General features: G+C 49.4%; 1 protein-coding gene across 7 annotated transcripts in view; it reads right to left on the minus strand.

Annotated features, from left to right (window-relative positions):
• Nucleotides 1–2,183: 2,183 nt before the first annotated feature.
• Nucleotides 2,184–21,077, minus strand: part of ZNF516 (zinc finger protein 516) — a 101,155-nt gene continuing 82,261 nt past the window's right edge. For 5 of the 7 annotated variants that reach the window (XM_025273611.3, XM_025273612.3, XM_025273610.3 and 2 more), the window contains exons 4-6: nucleotides 19,845–19,949; nucleotides 19,038–19,105; nucleotides 2,184–6,255 (exon numbers count right to left, since the gene is read on the minus strand). In XM_025273611.3, the coding sequence (XP_025129396.2) occupies nucleotides 6,196–6,255; nucleotides 19,038–19,105; nucleotides 19,845–19,949 (233 nt within the window). In that variant the 3' untranslated portion in view covers nucleotides 2,184–6,195. The remainder of the gene's footprint in view (nucleotides 6,256–19,037; nucleotides 19,106–19,844; nucleotides 19,950–21,077) is intronic. The other 2 variants (XM_044934788.2, XM_044934789.2) reach the window with 2 other exon arrangements.

The following is a 21,077-nucleotide window of genomic DNA, read 5'->3' on the forward strand; positions in this document are numbered from 1 at the left end:
CGAGACATCCAGAACTCGCTGTTTCTCAGGGCAGACCTCCGATGACCTCACAACCACTCTCCTGTCTCATGTGACATACACCTTTCTTCCCTGAAAGAAACCCCCTCTTTGGGTCTCCGTGACCCCGTCCTGGAAATGCATCTAGTTTGCCTTCACGACTCTCTAAATGGCATTCCCAGAACTGAACAGAAAATAAGGAGACTGGAGAGGCACAGAGTCAAGTGGGAATGGGGCTTCTTGCGACCTGACCACGGCACTCCTGTTGATGAACCCCAGGACGAGAAAAGGAGAGCACCCTCTTGCCCTGACGAGGCTGGAGCTGTCGGCAGCCGAGCTAGGGGCTCCCTGGGACGCCCTACTCGTGGCAGATCTGACATCCCTTTGGGAGAGGGGGCTTGGGCTGGGGGGCTCTCCATCATGTCCTCTTTAGTTGAAATGAGAGACAGAGAGAGAAGAGGGAGGGAGAGAAAGAACATTCCGAGTGCAATCTTCCTTTCACTGTATCTTTTGTCTTCCTGTAAAAGAAACCGGCCGGAGGGCTGTGTGACAGCCACGTGCTCCCAGACTCCAGATTCCGGCAGGACTCCCCGCCCTTGCAGCCTGCCAGGTCTGGGACACCGGTTGGCAGAGAGGAAGTCAGACAGACCAAGGACTTGGCACACAGGCAGGCAGACACCAGGGCGTTTCACACTCCATTTTCAGTATTTTTGCTGATCTCTTGAAGAATGAAAAGTGGAAGTGTTATCGCTCAGTCGTGTCCCAACTGTTTGTGACCCCATGGACTGTATATCCACTAGGCTCCTCTGTCCATGGGATTCTCCAGGCAAGAATACTGCTGTGGGTTGCCATGCCCTCCTCCAGGGGATGTTCCCAACCCAGGGATCGAACCCACATCTCTGCATTGCAGGCAGATTCTATATTGTTTGAGCCACTAGGAAGAATACCTCGCATTTTGAAAACACAAGATTGAGAACATGAGTAGCAGACCAGGAATGCACCACTCTTGTTTTCAAACGGCAAGTCAGTGAGGGGGAGGAAAGGTCCCATCACGGGGGGGTGGGGGGTTGGCGCAGGGATTTGTCTTGTGTGTGTGCAGCTCAGCCACGTTTGCCTTGAGCAGCGCGAGAGGCATATCACAGACACAGTCAACGTGCAGACACCATCAGCCACCTCATTCCCACCAAGGAGGATGTCCACAGGCTTGTAATGGGACACCCACGTGCCTCTTTGGTGACCAGTGGATGGACAGAGAGAAAGGACAGCTGTCTTCCTGGAGCAAAGAGCGCAGTCACCTGTAGGACACTCCAGATGTGCGTATGTGGTTTGGACCCATGGAAATCACACATCCGTGTTCCCTGGAGGGAACTCAGCATACCTGATGACACAGAGATACCTGGGCTTATTTCTGCCTGTTTCATATACCGAGAGGGAACCGGGCTGCTTCTGCACGTAGAATCAGCACCCTTCTCACCAGACCCAGCCACCTGGGGGAGCACAGGATTCTAAATAAATGAGTCACGATAAACTGAGATCCCACACACGGTCCGGGTCTGATGTCTGCAAAAACCTAAAGACTCTCTGAAAGCCCCTCAAACTCATTTCCACCCGAGAACACAGGGGCACAAGGGGGCCGTCCGTGACCCCCCCGGATGCCCCCTTCACTGTCCAGCCTCGCCTTTCTTCCCTGACAGACACAATGTGAAGGCCACGTTCAGGTTCCCACCCTCCCTGCCTTTCCCTGCCAGCTCAGACAGAAATCTTTTTCACTTCAAAACTCAGGTTTATCTTTCCACATTGAAATTCTGTTATTGCATCCGAGGGCCCCAAGTCCTGTTTCTGCCACCTGAGCAGAAAATGTACTGCAAATCAAAGAAAGCTGTATTTGGTGTCGGGGAATGAGAGGTGCTGGGGGCGAATGAGAAACACAGTCACCTCTGGAAAAGAGAAACAGTGTGTGCGCCCCGGAGTCCACAAAAAACTTGAAAAAAAAAGTCCTCTGGACATCTTAGCACGTTTTTAGATGAACCATCTTGTGGGATCATCCCCCAAACTCTTCTGCACATATAAATTAAGAGCACTAATACCTGGGTTTGCCAACAAAAATCTTCAAACGCTAGACCCTGACGGGCTGTCAAACGATTCAAGCCACCTCCTGAAATAGGGGAAAAGGTCTTTTCAAGAACTCAAGAACTCCAAGATGTTTTTATTGATTTCAATTTCCAATAAAATGAATATGTCTTATCTAAATATTTCTGTCACACAACTGAAACATTATTTTTTTCAGAAATAGAGTTAAATACATCAATCTAGTTACAAATTCTAATATAAAGAGTACAAAATATAATGTTATAAATTGTATTTTAAAAAAAGAAATACAAATTCTGTGGTCTTTTGCATTTTACTGCCTCAAAGCATAATTAGCAAAGTTGAAGAATGAACATTTTCCCTCGGTCATTCCACAAAGACACGCTTACGGGGGCACCTGAACCATCGCCTGAAGTCCCCGCCTGTCGTTTTCCTCTCTTCCTTTCTGCTCCGTGTATAAAATGTCCTGCGATTTGAGCTCACCCAGGTGAGAAGCAGTGGAACAGCACATGCTACTTCAGGCCTGGAGACGTTTGGAAAGTGGAAAAGCAAACTTGGGGAGACCCAGCTGTTTTCTGTGCATTGTTCAGACCTCCCGGAGCGGGGCGGGGGGCGGGGGGCGCTGCCTGCTTTAAAGATGGAATGTGGGTGGAGAGTCTCCCCGTAAAAAGCCAGGAGGGTTCTGTGCAGCTATGACCTCGCTCTAACTAGACTCGCCACCCTGCGGGCTACACCCTGACTCCTGGTGGAGAGAAGGTGCCTCAGCCTGCACCAGCGGCCCAAGGAGGCGGCAGAGGCCTCCTCACCTGCCACCCGCGCGTGCGTGACTACATCCCAGAGGGTGCAGCTGGGTGACAGCTCAGGGAGCGCACACGGCCTGGGGGCGTCTGTGTACAACCTGGGACGGAGCGCTCTTGACATCCTGGGTACAAAACTCCCTCACGTCACCAAAGTGGCCTCTGTCATTCCTGGGGCCGTTTCCCGGAGCATCTTCATGAAAAGGAGTGTCTTTCTTGGTTTAAAAGATAAGTAAGTAGCCATGGGGAGGCAGCTCTTAAAGCACTGGGTACTTAACTTCTCAAAAGCCTAGGAGGCACCATCCCCTTGGCCTGAGGACCTGGACTGTGTCACAGCCCAGGGGAAACGCATCCGTCTGACACGGCCCCAGGCCTCCCAGGAGCCTAGGGAGAGGAGAGACAGGACGGACGGACGCCCGGAGAAGGTGCTGAACGGCTGAGTGTCCACAGAACCGAAATGCTCATTCTTCAAGTTAAGGAATAAGAGTGAATAACCTGAAAGACCTCTATAAGCTCATCATTTGTGTTACTTGAGTTGGACGAGGAGGAAGAGGCGTGAGCAAGAAGGAGCAGGAGTGAGCCCAGCAGGCCGGGAGCGCAGGTGGGGTGGGGGGGAGACACACGGAGAAGCTGCGGTGCAGAACCAAACCCTTTATTGTCTAAGTTACATCTGACGCCAACACTGCAAGGGCCTGTCGAGAAGCAAGGAGACAGCAGATCAGGAGAGGTAGTAGAGAGTCTGTAACAGTCGGAAGCTGACGTACAGGAGAGACCACGCGGAAATCCTCATTCGAGAAAAAGCGAATCAAACCACATTGGCTAAATAAATAAGTAAAACACAAACCATATTAAATACTAGGGTCGAACTGACATCAACGCATGAGCAAACCCATACAATACTGATGATCAGTGGAAGAAAGGAACCACAGTCAGGCCCCAGACGGCTTGTCTCGGAGGCAGTGTCCTTGGAGGGACCCCCACCCTCCGTCTGCTGAATGAAGCGAAAACTTTATTTCTGTGCTCTGGGCAGAAACAAGTATTCCAACTGGCTCGGGCTGTACGTCCGGGCCAACGGGGCCCCAGGACGCACCCCTTCCAGCAGGCTACCCACAGAGGGGCTCCCAGGATGCCGTCTGTGGCTCCGAAGGTACGCACGTAGGCAACTCCTCCGCGCCACATTGTGTACAGAGCTCCTTTAATAACTGAAACACAGAGAAACAGCAGGCCCTGAACTGTCACCCTTCACTGTCAGCCAAGAAAATAAAAGCCAGAAAATGCAGAAATGATCACTGCGGGGAGACTACGGACGTGATCAAACGTAAGTCGACAGAAAGGCATTCTGATTCCCAGCGTGAACAAAGGAATGTGTCTTTGTGGCTTTGTTCAAAGTAACTTGACAGGACAGTCAATTACAGCCGCTGATCATATCTGCACGGACATCCCTAATGACACCAACACGACAGGTCATTCTGGAACATATCTCGTGTAAGAATATCAAGAAAAAATAAGTAAAAAAGTTATATATATATACATACACATATATGCATATATATGTGTGTGTACATACATGTATATATATTTATAGATATAAGCTAGCCAGTTACATTGCATCGTTTGCAAATGCTGCAAAGTAACCTGAACCGTCAAGTAATTTAAATTCAGTAACAAGTAGAATCCAGAACCAAACATTAACTAAGAACAACAACAATAACAATAATAATAATAATAATATAATTCAACAAATCATTAGAACAGGAAAACCACACTTCAGGGTTTGTATGTGTGTGTGTTTAAACAATTCTTTGTATCCGAAGCCCATTTCTACAAAAACTGCACTAATCCATTACTGAATTAAGTAAACTGTCGCTCTCACCAGTATTAAAGGTTAGGATAATTTCTGTACATGTAAAATTATTGCTTTTTTGAAAAATATATTTAGCATGCTTGTTTTAATTCGTTTCCTGCCTTTACAAAATTTCACAATTAAAAAAAAAAAAAACCTAGTAAAGCTTTTGCAAAAAATTTCACAGAACATTTTCATTCAAGGCAGCAGTAACTTGTGATAATGCATAAGATCGCTATGTGCAAAAACCTGAACGTCTCAGAAACCCCGCCATCACACACAGTGTCACGGCGACGGGAAAAGAAAACATTTATCTCTGCGGAGTACAATTTTAACTGCATACACTGCAAGGCGTAAGATCCTTTCTTACGGGCCTTAACCCCCCGCTAAAACTTGCCTCTGCGTGACTGAGGAAGAGGTATGTAAAGCCGCCCCCACCCACGGGCCTGGGGGCTTCCCCGGTCTGGGAACGAGGAGACTCACGAGTGGAGGCCCCCAGGCCCGAGAAGAAAAGACGCCTACTTGCTGGGACAGATGGACGGGAAGGCGGGGGTGCAGGAGGACCCCAGAGCGCCAGGGCCCAGGGATGACCTGGCCCCCCACCTGCTCCAGGGGTTCTCCCGCTTGACTCAAAGGGTCCAGGTTGGGGGTGGGGGGGTTCAGTGGCTAGATCATTTGTTAAGACGGGCAGTCTTCCGTTGTAAGCAGTTTGCAGAATGTAGCCCTGTTACCAGAAGGTCCTGAGAATAAACAAAGAAGCCTGCTTTTCTTAGTGTTCAACTAGTGCTCTTTCCCGAAACACAGTCAAAGCCTTCCCACGGCCGCGTCACCTCTTTCGGGTTCACTGGGCACAGATGGGAGGGGAACTCAGCTGGGACAGGTGGTGGGACCCCTGAAAACGGAGGACCTCGTCACCCGGGCCCCCCGCCGCCCCTTCCAGCCTGCTTCCACAGCACCTGAATGCCCGTCCTGCCTCTTATTTACTATTTTAAATACGCACTAAGACGCGGACAGGCCGGGGCATCCATCAGCACCCCGCCCTCCTGGCCCCCCGCCATCAGTCCCGACGTCACCCCCGTGGTCCTCCAAAATCCTGCGTGGCTGCTCCAGTCTGTCCGACACACGAGCATCTTTCCAGTGTCTCGAACATGTCTTGAATGATACAGATGCTCTGTGTTCCTACCGTGCCTGCCAACACCTCGCTTACTATAAAAAAACACGGACTATGGTTGGTGAGCACGTGGATGCGTATAGAATATCTACATGTAATTCTAAGAAGAGCATCTTCGCCGATGTTTAGACACGTGACAAGAAGCCCCCCTTCAGCTTCCGCTCCGGCGGGCGGCTGCAGGATGCGAGGCGGTGTCCGGCTGGGGGGGGGTCTTCCATGGGGCAGCCAGGGTGGCTGTTGGGACGTCCAGGAGGGGGCTGCGGACGAGGTCACGGCACCAGAACTGACCAAGTGTATCTCTAGGTTCCCTTTCTGAGAGGCACTGTTTGGACAGCATCTGCGTTAGAATGGTCTCTCCCCTGGAGGAAAAAAGAGACAAGAGAAAAACTCATTACTGCCTTGCTGTTTCTAAGAGCACTTGTCTTACTACTTTCTTAGCGTCACCCAAAGCGCAAACAGTGACCTTCACAGAGCCGCCTAGTCGGCCGGCAGACATGCCTGGCTTTAACTCATGACGCACGCTTACTTAACTTATATGCAGAGTACATCGTGAGAAACGCTGGGCTGGAAGAAGCATAAGCTGGAATCAAGATTGCCGGGAGAAATATCAGTAACCTCAGATATGCAGAGGACACCACCCTTATGGCAGAAAGTGAAGAACTAAAGAGCCTCTTGATGAAAGTGAAAGAGAAGAGTGAAAAAGTTGGCTTAAAGCTCAACATTCAGAAAACTAAGATCATGGCATCCGGTCCCATCACTTCATGGGAAATAGATGGGGAAACAGTGGAACGCTTTATTTTTCTGGGCTCCAAAATCACTGCAGATGATGACTGCAGCCATGAAATTAAAAGACGCTTGCTCCTTGGAAAGAAAGTTATGACCAACCTAGACAGCATATTAAAAAGCAGAGACATTACTTTGTCAACAAAGGTTCATCTAGTCAAGGAGTAGTCATGTATGGATGTGAGAGTTGGACTATAAAGAAAGCTGAGCACTGAAGAATTGATGCTTTTGAACTGTGGTGTCAGAGAAGACTCTTGAGAGTCCCTTGGACTGCAAGGAGATCCAACCAGTCCATCCTAAAGGAGATCAGTCCTGGGTGTTCACCGGAGGGACTGATGTTGAAGCTGAAACTCCAATACTTTGGCCACCTGATGCAGAGAGCTGACTCATTTGAAACAACCCTGATGCTGGGAAAGATTGAGGGCAGGAGGAGAAGGGGACAACAGAGGATGAGATGGCTGGATGGCATCACCGACTCAATGGGCATGGGTTTGGGTGGACCCTGGGAATTGGTGATGGACAGAGAGGCCTGGCGTGCTGTGGTTCATGAGGTCGCACAGTCGGACATGCCTGAGCGACTGAACCGAACGTGACACACGAGCAGGAGGAGCTTGTAATGCCTTCCAAGGCAGCCTGGGCAACTCTCAGGGATCCACAGAGAGGCACTGGGCATGTCCGGTCCGCACACCAGAACAGCAAACCCTAGGGTCTGAACCAGCTCTGGAGAAAAGGTTGAAAAAATGGCAAGGTGGGACCGGAGGAAGATTCAAAAAAGCAATGCTCTGGGGCCTTCCTTGGCAGTCCAGTGGTTAAGACTCGGCACTTCCAGTGCCGGGGCCTGGGTGTGATCCCTGGCTAGGGAACTAAGATCCCACAAGCCATATGATGCAGCCAAAAATTTAAAAAAAAAAGAAAAAACAAGGAAAATCTGAGAAAATCATGGTCAAGGGGGACCTAGGGAGTCATGACAGTTAAATATAATGTCGTATCCTGGAGGGGACCCTGGAAAAGGATCAAGGACATTAAGGGAAAATGGAGGAAATCTGAATCAAGTAAGGATTTTAGTAAATAATGATTTTTTATTGAGCAAACTCTGGGAGATGGTGAAGGACAGGGAAGCGGGAGTGCTGGAGTCCATGGGGTCGCAAAGAGCCAGATACGACTTAGCAAGTGAACAACAATGATTTTTTTAAAGCAGTGTTCTGTAGTACAAAGTAGGTTCACATGTGAATGACAATTCCAGAACAGAATTTGGAGGCCATATCAACAAACACTACAGCACTCCCACAGATCTGTCGGGGCCTGAGAGAATTCCACTCATCGCCAAAAGTAACGACCATGTCGGAAAAACGGAAGGGGTGTTTTCAAGTCATGGGACCTATAAGATGGAAGGGAGATGCAAGGGAGAGGGAAGGCGGGCCCCAGCTTTCAGACAGGCTCTCAGGCGACGTCTGAAGCATTACTGCCTGAACGATGGAGCTTACAATCTGAGGACAACACAACAGGGCGAGATTAATCTCACTTAACTGCATTAACCTTCAACTGAATTCTCCATGAAATAAAACCAACAGCTTGAAATTAGCATGCACACATAAAATGCAGCCCTCATGTGAAATTCTAACTGCTTTCTGGCTATGCCTGCAGCAAGCCTAGAAATAAGTTCAGGAGGAAGGTCCGGTTGACATAATGAATTAAATGCTTCTCTTTAGTTAACAGTTTCAGAAAACCCCTGTGGAAAGCTCTGCATTCAGATTTCCCGTCGACATCTAGTGGAAGTCAGAAAGATACCAACAACATTTTGTGCGGGGCTGGGGGCTGGGCACAGTGGTACGAAAAGGAGGTTATTTGAAATGTAGGAAACAGTAACAGAATGCGAGAGGTGATTAAACCTCCTTAAGTAGACGGTGAATTTCCTGCAGCAAGTTCAAAGTCGAAGTCGCTCAGTCGTGTTCAATTCTTTGTGACCCCAGGGGTATGGTCCATGGAATTCTCCAGGCCAGAATACTGGAGTGGGTAGCCTTTCCCTTCTCCAGGGATCTTCCCAACCTAGGGATCAAACCGGGGTCTCCTGCATTGCAGGCGGATTCTTTACCAGCTGAGCTATAAGGAAAGCCTGCAGTAAGCTGAGAAGGATATTTTGTATTTTTGCACAGCGACATCACATGGGTAGAGATCCATCTCCGATGGCATTCATTAGAGGAAGGGAAATGGCCTTTGTGTTCACAACAGGAAAATGGGATTTCTTGTTGGTTGTTAGGTGACTGGCCTTGAGTATTTCTAGGAAGTAACTGTACGTAGCAAACAGACTTGCCGAGGATTCCATAAATGTGTGAAGAATGTGTATGAACATGAGTGTGTAGTGTGTGTGTGGGCATCTACACTTTGTAAACACAACACAGACTTCACCCCAGGCAGCCCCTGGATTTCCCATCCTCCGGGCCAGAATTCACAAACTTGTACTGGCTGTTAAAGAGGAGACAGGAGGGTGGCCGTGTGTCAAACGCTGCACACTGCAGGCGCCGAAAGTTTTTACACTACTTATTTTGGGGGGACTGCAGAATCCAACCCAAATAACCAGGGTGTTCAATTCAGTCCACCAATCTCGAGGCAGTCATGCCTGCTGTTCACAAATGAAGGGATGTGTTCCAACAGCACATCACTCTTGAGAGAGGCGTTTTCACTTCCTCACTCACTGGGCCCATCACCTTACTGCTCACAGCGGCAGTCCCACAGGGTTTGTTAAGAAATGAATGCACTGCATCTGAGCAATCAGACGCAGGGGAAAAGGCAGCTGTGGGAGAAAGCATTCACAGAAACACTTAAATTAAGTGGACTCGTGATATCTGAGTACAAACAGATTGTTCTTATTCTCCCACAAAGAGTCATCAGAAAATAAGAAGCCTGCTCTTAGAAAATTTGATTTTTCTCTACGGCAGCTGTGTGACTTGTAGGTTCTTCAGTAAGACTGAAAGAGACATATCTTTCTTTAAGGCATTTCGAAGTTCTAGGGATGAATACTGACTTCTGGAATTTGATGAGACCTACTTTTTCACCCCTTTTGTCTTAGAAGGTAGAGGAATGCATACATGCTCATGTATGGGGGTCAGTGCAGACACACTCAAGTGCTGGAATCCCCAGGACACGCATGAGTCTTCTGGGCCCCAGAAGGAGGTCAGTCTGCACACGAGGCCTGCCTTAGACATGCACGGTGATGCTAAATGCTCCACGAGGTACACGGAACGTCTTGCTGAGAAGGACCTTCCCCGAGAAGCCATCAGTACACTGCGGCTCACAGTGTCACAGGTCATTTCAGATAAATCACTAGTTGCATTCACGACTTTGGGCGTTATGTTATATTTAATGGGAAAATGCATGCTGTGTTTCAAGAGCTTACATGAGTTGGATTTACACGAGTAAGAAATTGCTGAGAGAAATCCTCTGAATTTGGGAATGTGATCCATGATACAGTGAATCTAAAAGGGATGCTAAAAGCAGACGTGTGAGCCTGCTCAGTCACTTCAGTCATGTCTGACTCTGTGTGACCCTACGGACCGTCGCCCGCCAGGCTCCTCTGTCCATGGGATTCTCCAGGCAAGGATACTGGAGTGGGTTGCCACACCCTTCTCCCAGGAGATCCCTGACCCGGGGATCAAATCCAAGACTCCTGCATCTCCTGCATTGCAAGCAGGTTCTCTGCCCACTGGGCTGCCTGGGAAGCCCGCTGACACACATAGGGTGCATGCTCAGTCGTGTCCGACTCTGTGCAACCCCATGGACTGTAACCCATCAGGCCCCTCTGTCCATGGGATTCCCCAGGCAGAATGCTGGAGTGGGTTACCATTCTCTGCTCCAGGGGAGCTTCCCCATGTCTCTTCGTGGCCCCTGTACTGGCAGACGGGTTCTTTACCTCTGTGCCACTGGAAACAGATACAGAGATTCAAATCTACCAGCCACACCATTTCTCCACTGTTTGCATTAGAACCTCCGCAGCTAAAAATGTGACAAATTATGCTGCCATTTATTTTCTCATTTCTCTTTATTTTGATTAATGGAATTATTTCTCCAGCTTAACTATTTCAAAATAGCATTTAGAATAGTAAGAAATAAACTATTAATCATAGACTATAAATTCTGGCAAGTAATCCAAATAAATCAAAACACCAGATTTCATATTTCAGCAAAAGGCAGTCTGGTCTCTGAAATCCCAAAACCAGGGGAATGGAAGGGGAGTGGGTTAATTTTTCTTGGTTTTAGACATTACTTAATTTCTAACATTTCACAAACAATATAGTGGAAAAACACAATTTCTCCACAACATTTAAAAAAAAAAGCCTACTTTTTTCTCTAACATGCATAGCACAATGATACCAATATTTTAGCATATTATGTTCAAAAGTATTCTTTCTAATGATTAATTTTGATGATGACTAGAAATTAAACACTCAATTTTGTTAAAGCTATGGCAGAGCATTTTGAAAATGATGACATGCATGAATCCCTCCTCTTATATGAGTTTTGCTTGGAATACTAGCTTCTCTTATGATCAGAATCATCTTCCTAATACAAGCACAAGCAGCTGGTGCCTTTACTCCTCCAGGGCTGGAGAACCCATCCCCATGGCTAGAGAAGCTCACTCATGAAGCAGGCTCCTCAGTGCCAGGGCTCAAGCCCTTTTACAAGAAATGCAAAGGAATTGGATGCCTACAGAATCGATACTATGCCCAGGAACCAACTACTCAATGACACCCTACTCTCTCCTAACCCAGACCTTTAACCCCTAATGAGTCAGTAATCCTCCCCACCCCACCCATGAAAGGAACGTGCTGATAAAGACAGCGATCTGGGATCTCAGAATTTCAAGTGCAAGCCTGTGTGTAACACAGACGGGGCTTGGTCAGCATGCGTGCAGAAAGAGACCACGGCCAAAGACACATCAGAAGGAAGCTCTTTCAGGGAGAGGGATGGGGGAGAGATGGATTGGGAATTTGGGGTTAGCAGAAATGGTATGGACCTAACAGAAGCAGAAGATATTAAGAAGAGGTGGCAAGAATACACAGAAGAAGTGTACAAAAAAAGAGCTTCACAACCAAGATAATCACAATGGTGTGATCGCTCACCTAGAGCCAGACATCCTGGAATGTGAAGTCAAGTGGGCCTTAGAAAGCATCACTACGAACAAAGCTAGTGGAGGTGATAGAATTCCAGTTGAACTATTTCAAATCCTGAAAGATGATCCTGTGAAAGTGCTGCACTCAATATGCCAGCAAATTTGGAAAACTCAGCAGTGGCCACAGAACTGGAAAAGGTCAGTTTTCATTCCAATCCCAAAGAAAGGCAATGCCAAAGAATGCTCAAACTACTGCACAATTGCACTCATCTCACACGCTAGTAAAGTAATGCTCAAAATTCTCCAAGCCAGGCTTCAGCAATTCGTGAACCGTGAACTTCCAGATGTTCAAGCTGGTTTTAGAAAAGGCAGAGGAACCAGAGACTAAATTGCCAACATCTGCTGGATCATCGAAAAAGCAAGAGAGTTCCAGAAAAACATCTATTTCTGCTTTATTGACTATGCCAAAGCTTTTGACTGTGTGGATCACAATAAACTGTGGAAAATTCTGAAAGAGATGGGAATACCAGACCACCTGATCTGCCTCTTGAGAAACCTATATGCAGGTCAGGAAGCAACAGTTAGAACTGGACATGGAACAACAGACTGGTTCCAAATAGGAAAAAGAGTACGTCAAGGCTGTATATTGTCACCCTGTTTATTTAACTTATATGCAGAGTACATCATGAGAAACGCTGGGCTGGAGGAAGCACAAGCTGGAATCAAGATTGCTGGGAGAAATAGCAATAACCTCAGATATGCAGATGACACCACCCTTATGGCAGAAAGTGAAGAGGAACTAAAAAGCCTCTTGATGAAAGTGAAAGAGGAGAGTGAAAAAGTTGGCCTAAAGCTCAACATTCAGAAAACTAAGATCATGGCATCTGGTCTGGTCACTTCATGGGAAATAGATGGGGGAACAGTGGAAAAAGTATCAGACTTTATTTTTTGGGGCTCCAAAATCACTGCAGATGGTGATTGCAGCCATGAAATTAAAAGAGGCTTACTCCTTGGAAGCAAAGAAACGACCAACCTAGACAGCATATTCAAAAGCAGAGACACTACTTTGCTAACAAAGGTCCGTCTAGTCAAGGCTATGGTTTTTCCTGTGGTCATGTATGGATGCGAGAGCTGGACTGTGAAGAAGGCTGAGCGCCGAAGAATTCATTGTTTTGAACTGTGGTGTTGGAGAAGACTCTTGAGAGTCCCTTGGACTGCAAGGAGATCCAACCAGTCCATTCTGAAGGAGATCAGCCCTGGGTGTTCATTGGAGGGACTGATGCTAAAGCTGAAACTCCAGTACTTTGGCCACCTCATGTGAAGAGTTGACTCATTGGAAAAGACTCTGATGCTGGGAGGGATTGGGGGCAGGAGGAGAAGGGGATGACAGAGGATGAGATGGCTATGATGGACATGAGTTTAAGTAAACTCCGGGAGTTGGTGATGGGCAGGGAGGCCTGGAGTGCTGCAATTCATGGGGTCGCAAAGAGTGGGACATGACTGAGCGACTGAACTGAACCGAACTGAGGTGCAACTATTATGTATTATGTATGGGGTGCATAAAGAAGGTCCTATAGCACATGGAGCTAACTGTATTCAACATCCCGTAATAAACCATAATGGAACAGAAGAAAAACTAAACTGCATGTATGACCTGGTTCAAAAAAACAAAAAGAGGAAACTCTTTCATTCCTCCTCAAGTAACTAAATTAACTGAATAAATCCATTCCCGCATCTAGATATTATGACATTAGGATCAACCCACAGAGAAAATTCAAGTATTATCTCTGCCAAGTAAGTGCAGCGGCTGTATGCCTGTGGTACAGATACAGCAGCCGCCCAGCAGCGTGGGGTCCACCAGGAACCACATTATGCTGACGACTTTCCTCAAACTGAGTTTTCCTATTCTCGCTTTAAGGGGCAACTAGAACAAGACAAACCAGAGCACTTCCGAGCACACCGCCAGGTCCGGACGAGGCAGGAAGACCACAGGAGAGGAAGCAGCCGAGACGCTGGGTCCCTGAGCACAGCTGTCCCCGAGGGGCGCGTCCACACAGCGTCGGTACAAGTGTCCACATGTTCACACACGTGTGCGCCACTCACACACAGACCCCTTGTCCATGGCATCGATATAAGTGTCCACATGTTCACACACACGTGCGCCACTCACACACGGACCCCTCGTCCACAGCATCGATACAAGTGTCTACATGTTCACACACGCGTGCGCCACTCACACACAGACCCCTCGTCCACAGCATCGATACAAGTGTCTACATGTTCACATACGTGTGCGCCACTCACACACAGACCCCTTGTCCATAGCATCAATACAAGTGTCTACATGTTCACACACGTGTGCGCCACTCACACATGGACCCCTTGTCCATAGCATCAATACAAGTATCCACATGTTCACACACGCGTGCGCCACTCACACACGGACCCCTCGTCCACAGCATCGATACAAGTGTCTACATGTTCACACACGCGTGCGCCACTCACACACAGACCCCTCGTCCACAGCATCGATACAAGTGTCTACATGTTCACATACGTGTGCGCCACTCACACACAGACCCCTCGTCCACAGCATCGATACAAGTGTCTACATGTTCACACACGCGTGCGCCACTCACACACAGACCCCTCGTCCACAGCATCGATACAAGTGTCTACATGTTCACACACGCGTGCGCCACTCACACACAGACCCCTCGTCCACAGCATCGATACAAGTGTCTACATGTTCACATACGTGTGCGCCACTCACACATGGACCCCTTGTCCATAGCATCAATACAAGTGTCTACATGTTCACACACGTGTGCGCCACTCACACATGGACCCCTTGTCCATAGCATCAATACAAGTATCCACATGTTCACACACGCGTGCGCCACTCACACACGGACCCCTCGTCCACAGCATCGATACAAGTGTCTACATGTTCACACACGCGTGCGCCACTCACACACAGACCCCTCGTCCACAGCATCGATACAAGTGTCTACATGTTCACATACGTGTGCGCCACTCACACATGGACCCCTTGTCCATAGCATCAATACAAGTGTCTACATGTTCACACACGTGTGCGCCACTCACACATGGACCCCTTGTCCATAGCATCAATACAAGTATCCACATGTTCACACACGCGTGCGCCACTCACACACGGACCCCTCGTCCACAGCATCGATACAAGTGTCTACATGTTCACACACGCGTGCGCCACTCACACACAGACCCCTCGTCCACAGCATCGATACAAGTGTCTACATGTTCACACACAGACCCCTCGTCCACAGCATCGATACAACTGTCTACATGTTCACACACGTGTGCGCCACTCACACATGGACCCCTTGTCCATGGCATCGATACAAGTATCCACATGTTCACACACATGTGCGCCACTCACACACAGACCCCTCGTCTCCCCAGCTGTTCAGGACAACGGTTCACTCCTAGGAAACTGACAGCCGCCACGGTACTGGGCGTGCCGCCTCGGCCAGGCTTAGCGCACCGTCCTCGAGAATTTTCTCCACAAGAAGACGTGTTGCTGCCGTCCTCACGTTACAGATGAAGACACTCAGGTGAAGGTCGCCTGCCTGAGGGGAGACCTGGGTTACAGCCTCCTACTCGGTAAGCCAGCATCTTAATAACTCATATTATTGAGTCGCTTGGAGTCGAACTGGCTGATCTTGGCAGCTCTTCAACATTGCAAGCTATGAAATATTCATATGTCCTCCACCCAGATCGTTCTCCTCCGCTTCAAACCCACATATTCACCTGCCAAGAGGCATCACCAACTTGACTTGAAGGTCAATGGGAACAGATTTTGTCCGGCTCCTCCGGCCACATTCCAGGTGCCAGGACAGGCTCCTCTCACGAGCTGGAGCCTGACGCCAGAACCTGGGTCCGGTCCATCCCCTCCCTGCTCCCCTCCACATCCAATCCCCGAGTTCCTCCACCCCCTGAACATCCCCACACCCATCTGTTCCCCCCAGTCCTGGGTGTTGCTGGGATCGCTCGAAGCCCCTCCAGAGCGGGGCTCACTCCACTGTCCAGAATCTCTGCAGTCCATCCCCGACCCAGACCAACCCGACTCACCGTGGACTCAGCACTGACATCATCCCCGCTCAGGGTCCCCAGTGCACTCAGGACAGATTTCCTGTATCGCAGCCCTGGTACCACCACCCACTGGACCTCACAAACCATAAAAGCAAGAAAGATGTTTACCTTCTCCTCTAAATCCTGATTATTCTCCACCAATAAGACAGAGCCTGGCACACAGGAGGTGCTCAATTAACACTGTTAATGAGTGGACAAATGATGATTATAAAACTGCATTCCCAAATACTGTTTCAGTTATATAACTTAGCATCTATTATGTACATCTATAAAAGTCCATCCATTTTAAGTGCTACATCAAATAACTTCCACACGAATACACTGTGTTGTATGATTTTTTAAAAAAATCCCTTGATCCACAGTTTTTAAAGCCCACAGGAAAAGAATATGATTTAAATATTAATTAGTTAATGTTGGCAAAGCAAGCTCAACATGAAAAAGAACATGACTGATCAATATAATGAGTCCCCTTCTAGACATAAATAACTACAGAATCACTCTATGAATCTGTATTGTATCTTAAATCTCAGATAGCAATTGTGATTTTTGTAAACAATGAGAACTTCACCATAAGAAAGAACACTAAGATGTAAACCGATATCTACTACTGCTACGTTTTGCAGTTACCCTGGCAGACACATCTCTATGAGAATTCTAAAATCCCAAAGTACGCTAAAGAAAACAGCATTTCCTTCAAGAACCAGAACGTCCAGCGATTAACCAACAAAAGCTACTGTGAATGTAATGAACGACAAAAAGTACTTTCAGAGACCATGATCTTGAATATGCCATCGCTTGTGTGTGTACGTAGGTCCGACTCTGTGACCCCATGGACTGTAGCCCGCCAGGCTCCTCTGTCCATGGGATTTCCCAGGCAAGAATACTGGAGTGGGGTGCCATTTCCTCAACTCTAGGGGATCTTCCTGACCCAGGGATCGAACCCAAGTCTCCTGCATTGGCAGGCCGGTTCTTGACCACGGAGCCACCCGGGAAATCCATAGTTAACACAGAATGAATTTAAAATACAGTCTCAGTGATTTGCTTTGTTGATCTCTTTCTCCTAAACAGAAACCTCTTGCCGAGACTTAGCTGGAATTCACATGCAGCTCATAAGCTGATGTGTGTCCCTGAAGAGCCTCACGGTGCTGTTCAGAGCGCCGGCCAGTGATTCCCCACCAGCCCCGCCCAGCACGCACCTGGAAAAGCCACACCTTGGGGGACGGAACGGGTCGCCTGTGTCTGCAGGGGCCGCTCTGCACCGACTCCACTCACTCTGTCAGTGTGCAATTCTGCCATTATGGCACGGCCTCGCTGCTAATACAACCCGTACACATCACAGTGACTCCTGTCGAAAGGGGGTTTCACTTCTGTTAAAAAGGAGAGCGCAGTCCAGTTTGAACTGAGGTCACATATGTCCACAGATCTTTCAATTCAGCATTCAGCGAGATTTTTTTTTTTTTTCATAAATTGTGACAGCATCCTGAAGTAACAGCTTTTCATTCTAAAACTATGGGTTTTATTAAGAGAGAAGGCACTTAGAAAAACTACAACAAAGGGCAAGGCATTCTGTCCATGATACATGAAGAGAAACCTTTCAACAGCAAACAGGGATTCTGAAAACTGGATAAAAAACAAAACCAAAGGCTCTGATGAGGTCCGGCCCATCCTAAGGCAGTTCAGTCATGAATGAGTTGCAGGATCTGGGGAGGGTTACCACACACCGTTCTCTTCCTGAGAAACAGACTGGGTTCCTCTGCTACCTCTGCTTCCCTCGCCACTGTCAACAACCAGGAATCCCACATGGGAACAGGAGGGCATGCTAAGTGGACCTGACCACCCAGACGGGATCCTGGATGTGCACCCTGGCGGCAAGGAAACCCTTCTTCACTAACTAAGGGGAGGTTGTGGCTACAGAATTGTCCCGGGCAACCAATAAGAAGGCAAGATGGTGTTGCAGAGAATGCTCGTGGGAGAACAGAGGGTGGGCTGACATCCCGTAAAGGGACTCAAGGAAGAGGAGCCTGGAACCACGGGGTCTTGGTCCAGAGCCACAGGAGAGGCCACCGAGGAACGCGCGGGCCTCCCGACCTCAGAGCTGCATGCTGGACCCCGCTGTCACCCGCGCCCAGAAGGCCGCCACGCTCTGTGGGCCGAACGGTTTACACACGGAGGCCACACATCTATGGTAACTCAAGGCCTATGCACACACACACACGCGTGTATTATGCATTCTGGCCGAGTCGGTGGCATGCTTAACAAAGAATCAAATCAGGACAAGGACGAGGCCACAGGAGACCAGACTCAGCAGCAGGCTTATTATGGAGCGATTCAGAAATGCGATTCTGAAGTAAAGACATCTGCAGAGACCAAGAGGATGGACCCAGACCCAGTCACACACAGGGAAGGAACCCAGAGAGAGACAGTGGAGAGCAGCGCCCGTGTCTGGACTCTCGAGAAACCGCACAGATGAACTTCTATGCAAAGCAGAAATAGAGTCACAGATGTAGAAAACGAACATACGATACCAAGGCAGGTGGGATGAGTCGGGAGGCTGGGACGGGCACGTATACACTATTGACACCATGTATAAAACAGGGAGCTGATGAGAAACCGCTACACAGCCCAGAAACCGCCATATAACTCAGTGCTCTGTGGTGCCCTATGTGAAGGAAATCTAAAAAGAGGGGATATACCTACAGTGATTCCCTTTGCAGTGCAGTAGAAACCAACACCACAGTGTAAACCAATTACACTCTGATACAAATTAAAAAAAAAACGATTCTCAAAACGGGAGGGTAAGCATAACTTGGTCTCAAGTCATAACTTTCAGGCAAAACATCCCAAGTGGAAAAGTCTGACCCTTAGAGCTTTTCATCACCCCCAACAGGACCAAACGCAGCTGCATGGACCCCCAGCTGTGTCGTTCACGGCCCGGGAGCTTCTGGGACTATCAGCCACCCCTGGACCACGCAGCAGGGCTGGGTTCCGATTCAGAGCAGCGAAGAGCTACTTGCACACCTGGTATAACACTGCATGGTACCCTGAGGACCACGGTGACACCCTTTCCCAGCTACCACGTGAAAACCCACAGCCCCTGGGAGCGGGGAGACCTACTTGTTTGGGGGTATCTGCGGAGGTGGCGTGGGCGTCAGCACCTCGGAGGCCGTTAGACTCGAACAGCACTGTGGGGACAAGGACCCGCGTCAGCAGGCCGACTCGAGCTTCCCATCGCCCGGGATGCACGCCCCGCACAGACCGAACACTCACAGGCTAAAAAGACGCCAGCCCAGCCTGTGGCGGGGAAATAGCAATTTACCATAACACTTATGCTAAGAGACTGAAAACGCTGCCTGCGGCCGGTGCCCTTTTTAATTCAGGCTTCACCAGGCAGCACCCCACCAGGGACAGCATTAATTAGCGGGGGCGTGCAGAGGCCCCCCCAACCCCTGCGCAGGGGCCTGTCACTGCGCATCAGACCCTCCGAATATGGATACACCCTCCGTATTGGAGGGGGCACCCGGGCCTGACCGCCGCCTCGCCCCCGCCGTACTGTGTCCCCACCACACACACACACACACACACACACACACGCCACCGTCGCAAGCCAGCTCTCTGCTCACAGGCCGAGAGAACGTGCCACTCAGCACCACCCGGTGCCGGCGAGCAAGAGCCAGCGTGCGTCATGCCCACGGACAGCTCGGGTTTCAGCTCATCCTGGTGGCAGCATGCAATTAAAACGCAGTGTTTGCAAAACAGGCTGATCTCCGATCAAACCACAGGGCACTTGGATGCAGGGGCAAAGCCGTTTCAGACGCAGGGGCTGAATGGAGAGTCTAGAGCGTGACCCCGTCCCCTCCCCGACCGGGGCTGGACCCCGGGAACTAGAGGCTGCGTCCCAGGCCCCGGGGTCCGTGGGTGTACCTGTGTGAGCCCGCATGTGCGCCCGCAGGTGGCTGGGCTGGTGGAAGCTCTTCCCACACTCCACGCAGATGAAGTCTCCCTGGTGGGCCTGCGTCCGGAGCGTCCCTGGGGGGCGGTGCAGGTGCGGGGAAGGGGGAGAGAAGGGGCGAGAGGCAAGCATCATTAGTTCCTCTGAGCCCTGATGGGAGGCACCCCCAGGCCCTCCGCCAGGACGGAGAGGGCGCACAGGATACAGCGAGGTAAATGCCGCTCCCGTGATGTGCCCTCGGGCGGGCAGGGCCTGGGCAGCGGGCGCCCCGCATCTGGCAACTGGGTGACACGGCCAGACAGCTGAGGGGCCAGAACATAGGGCCAGCCCGGACCACGTAGCGATGCCACACACCTGAGAGCTGTGCACCGCCCCCCACCCCGCCCCTTTCCTCCATGCCCTGTGCAGCGGGCAGAGTGCAGACAGGACACCTGCAAGGAGGCTGGGCTTGAGCACCGACCTCCGTCCCTCCTGTCCCTCAAAGACGCCCGGCTTTTGTTAGGAAAGGAGGCAGAAGAGGCTTTCTTGTTTGCCTGCCTTTTCTGTTTGAGGGAAGGGGCTTCCCCGGTGGCTCAGTGGATAAAGGATCCGCCTGCAATGCAGGAGACGTGGGTTCAATCCCTGGGTTGGTAAGATCTCCTGGAGGAGGAAATGGCCACCCACTCCAGTATTCTTGCCTGGAGAAACCCTTGCACAGAGGAGCCTGGTGGGCTACAGTCCATGGGGTCTCAGAGTTGGACATGACTGAGCAACTTAGCACACACACACTCTAAAGAAAGGGCTAATTTTTCATGTAATATTAGCTCCCAAACCACTTTCTGGAGCCTGACCTTCCCTACCAATGGGTCAATGGTATCTCAATTCAATAGGAAGACAAAAATCAGTAATACTACCTAGAAAAAGTTATGCCTATGACAACAAAATTTTTTAAAATGATGTTCCCTGAGCTGAGCATTTCTGCACCCTGAGCCTGACACTTGAATGCAAAAGGCGAGTGTAAGGATGACCGAAGGTCTTTGCCAAATTATCTGAAACCAAATCACGCTTCTCGTCCTAAGTCAGAAGAGACAGCATATAAAAATAATATAAAATTAATGCTACTTGCCCTGTCCACAAGATTCTCCAGGCAAGAATACTGGAGGGGGTTGCCATTTCCTTCTCCAGGGGATCTTCCCAACCCAGGGATCGAACCCCCATCTCTTCCG

The sequence above is a fragment of the Bubalus bubalis genome, chromosome 22 (genome assembly GCF_019923935.1).
Source record: "Bubalus bubalis isolate 160015118507 breed Murrah chromosome 22, NDDB_SH_1, whole genome shotgun sequence".
In the NCBI taxonomy this organism is placed as follows: domain Eukaryota; kingdom Metazoa; phylum Chordata; class Mammalia; order Artiodactyla; family Bovidae; genus Bubalus; species Bubalus bubalis.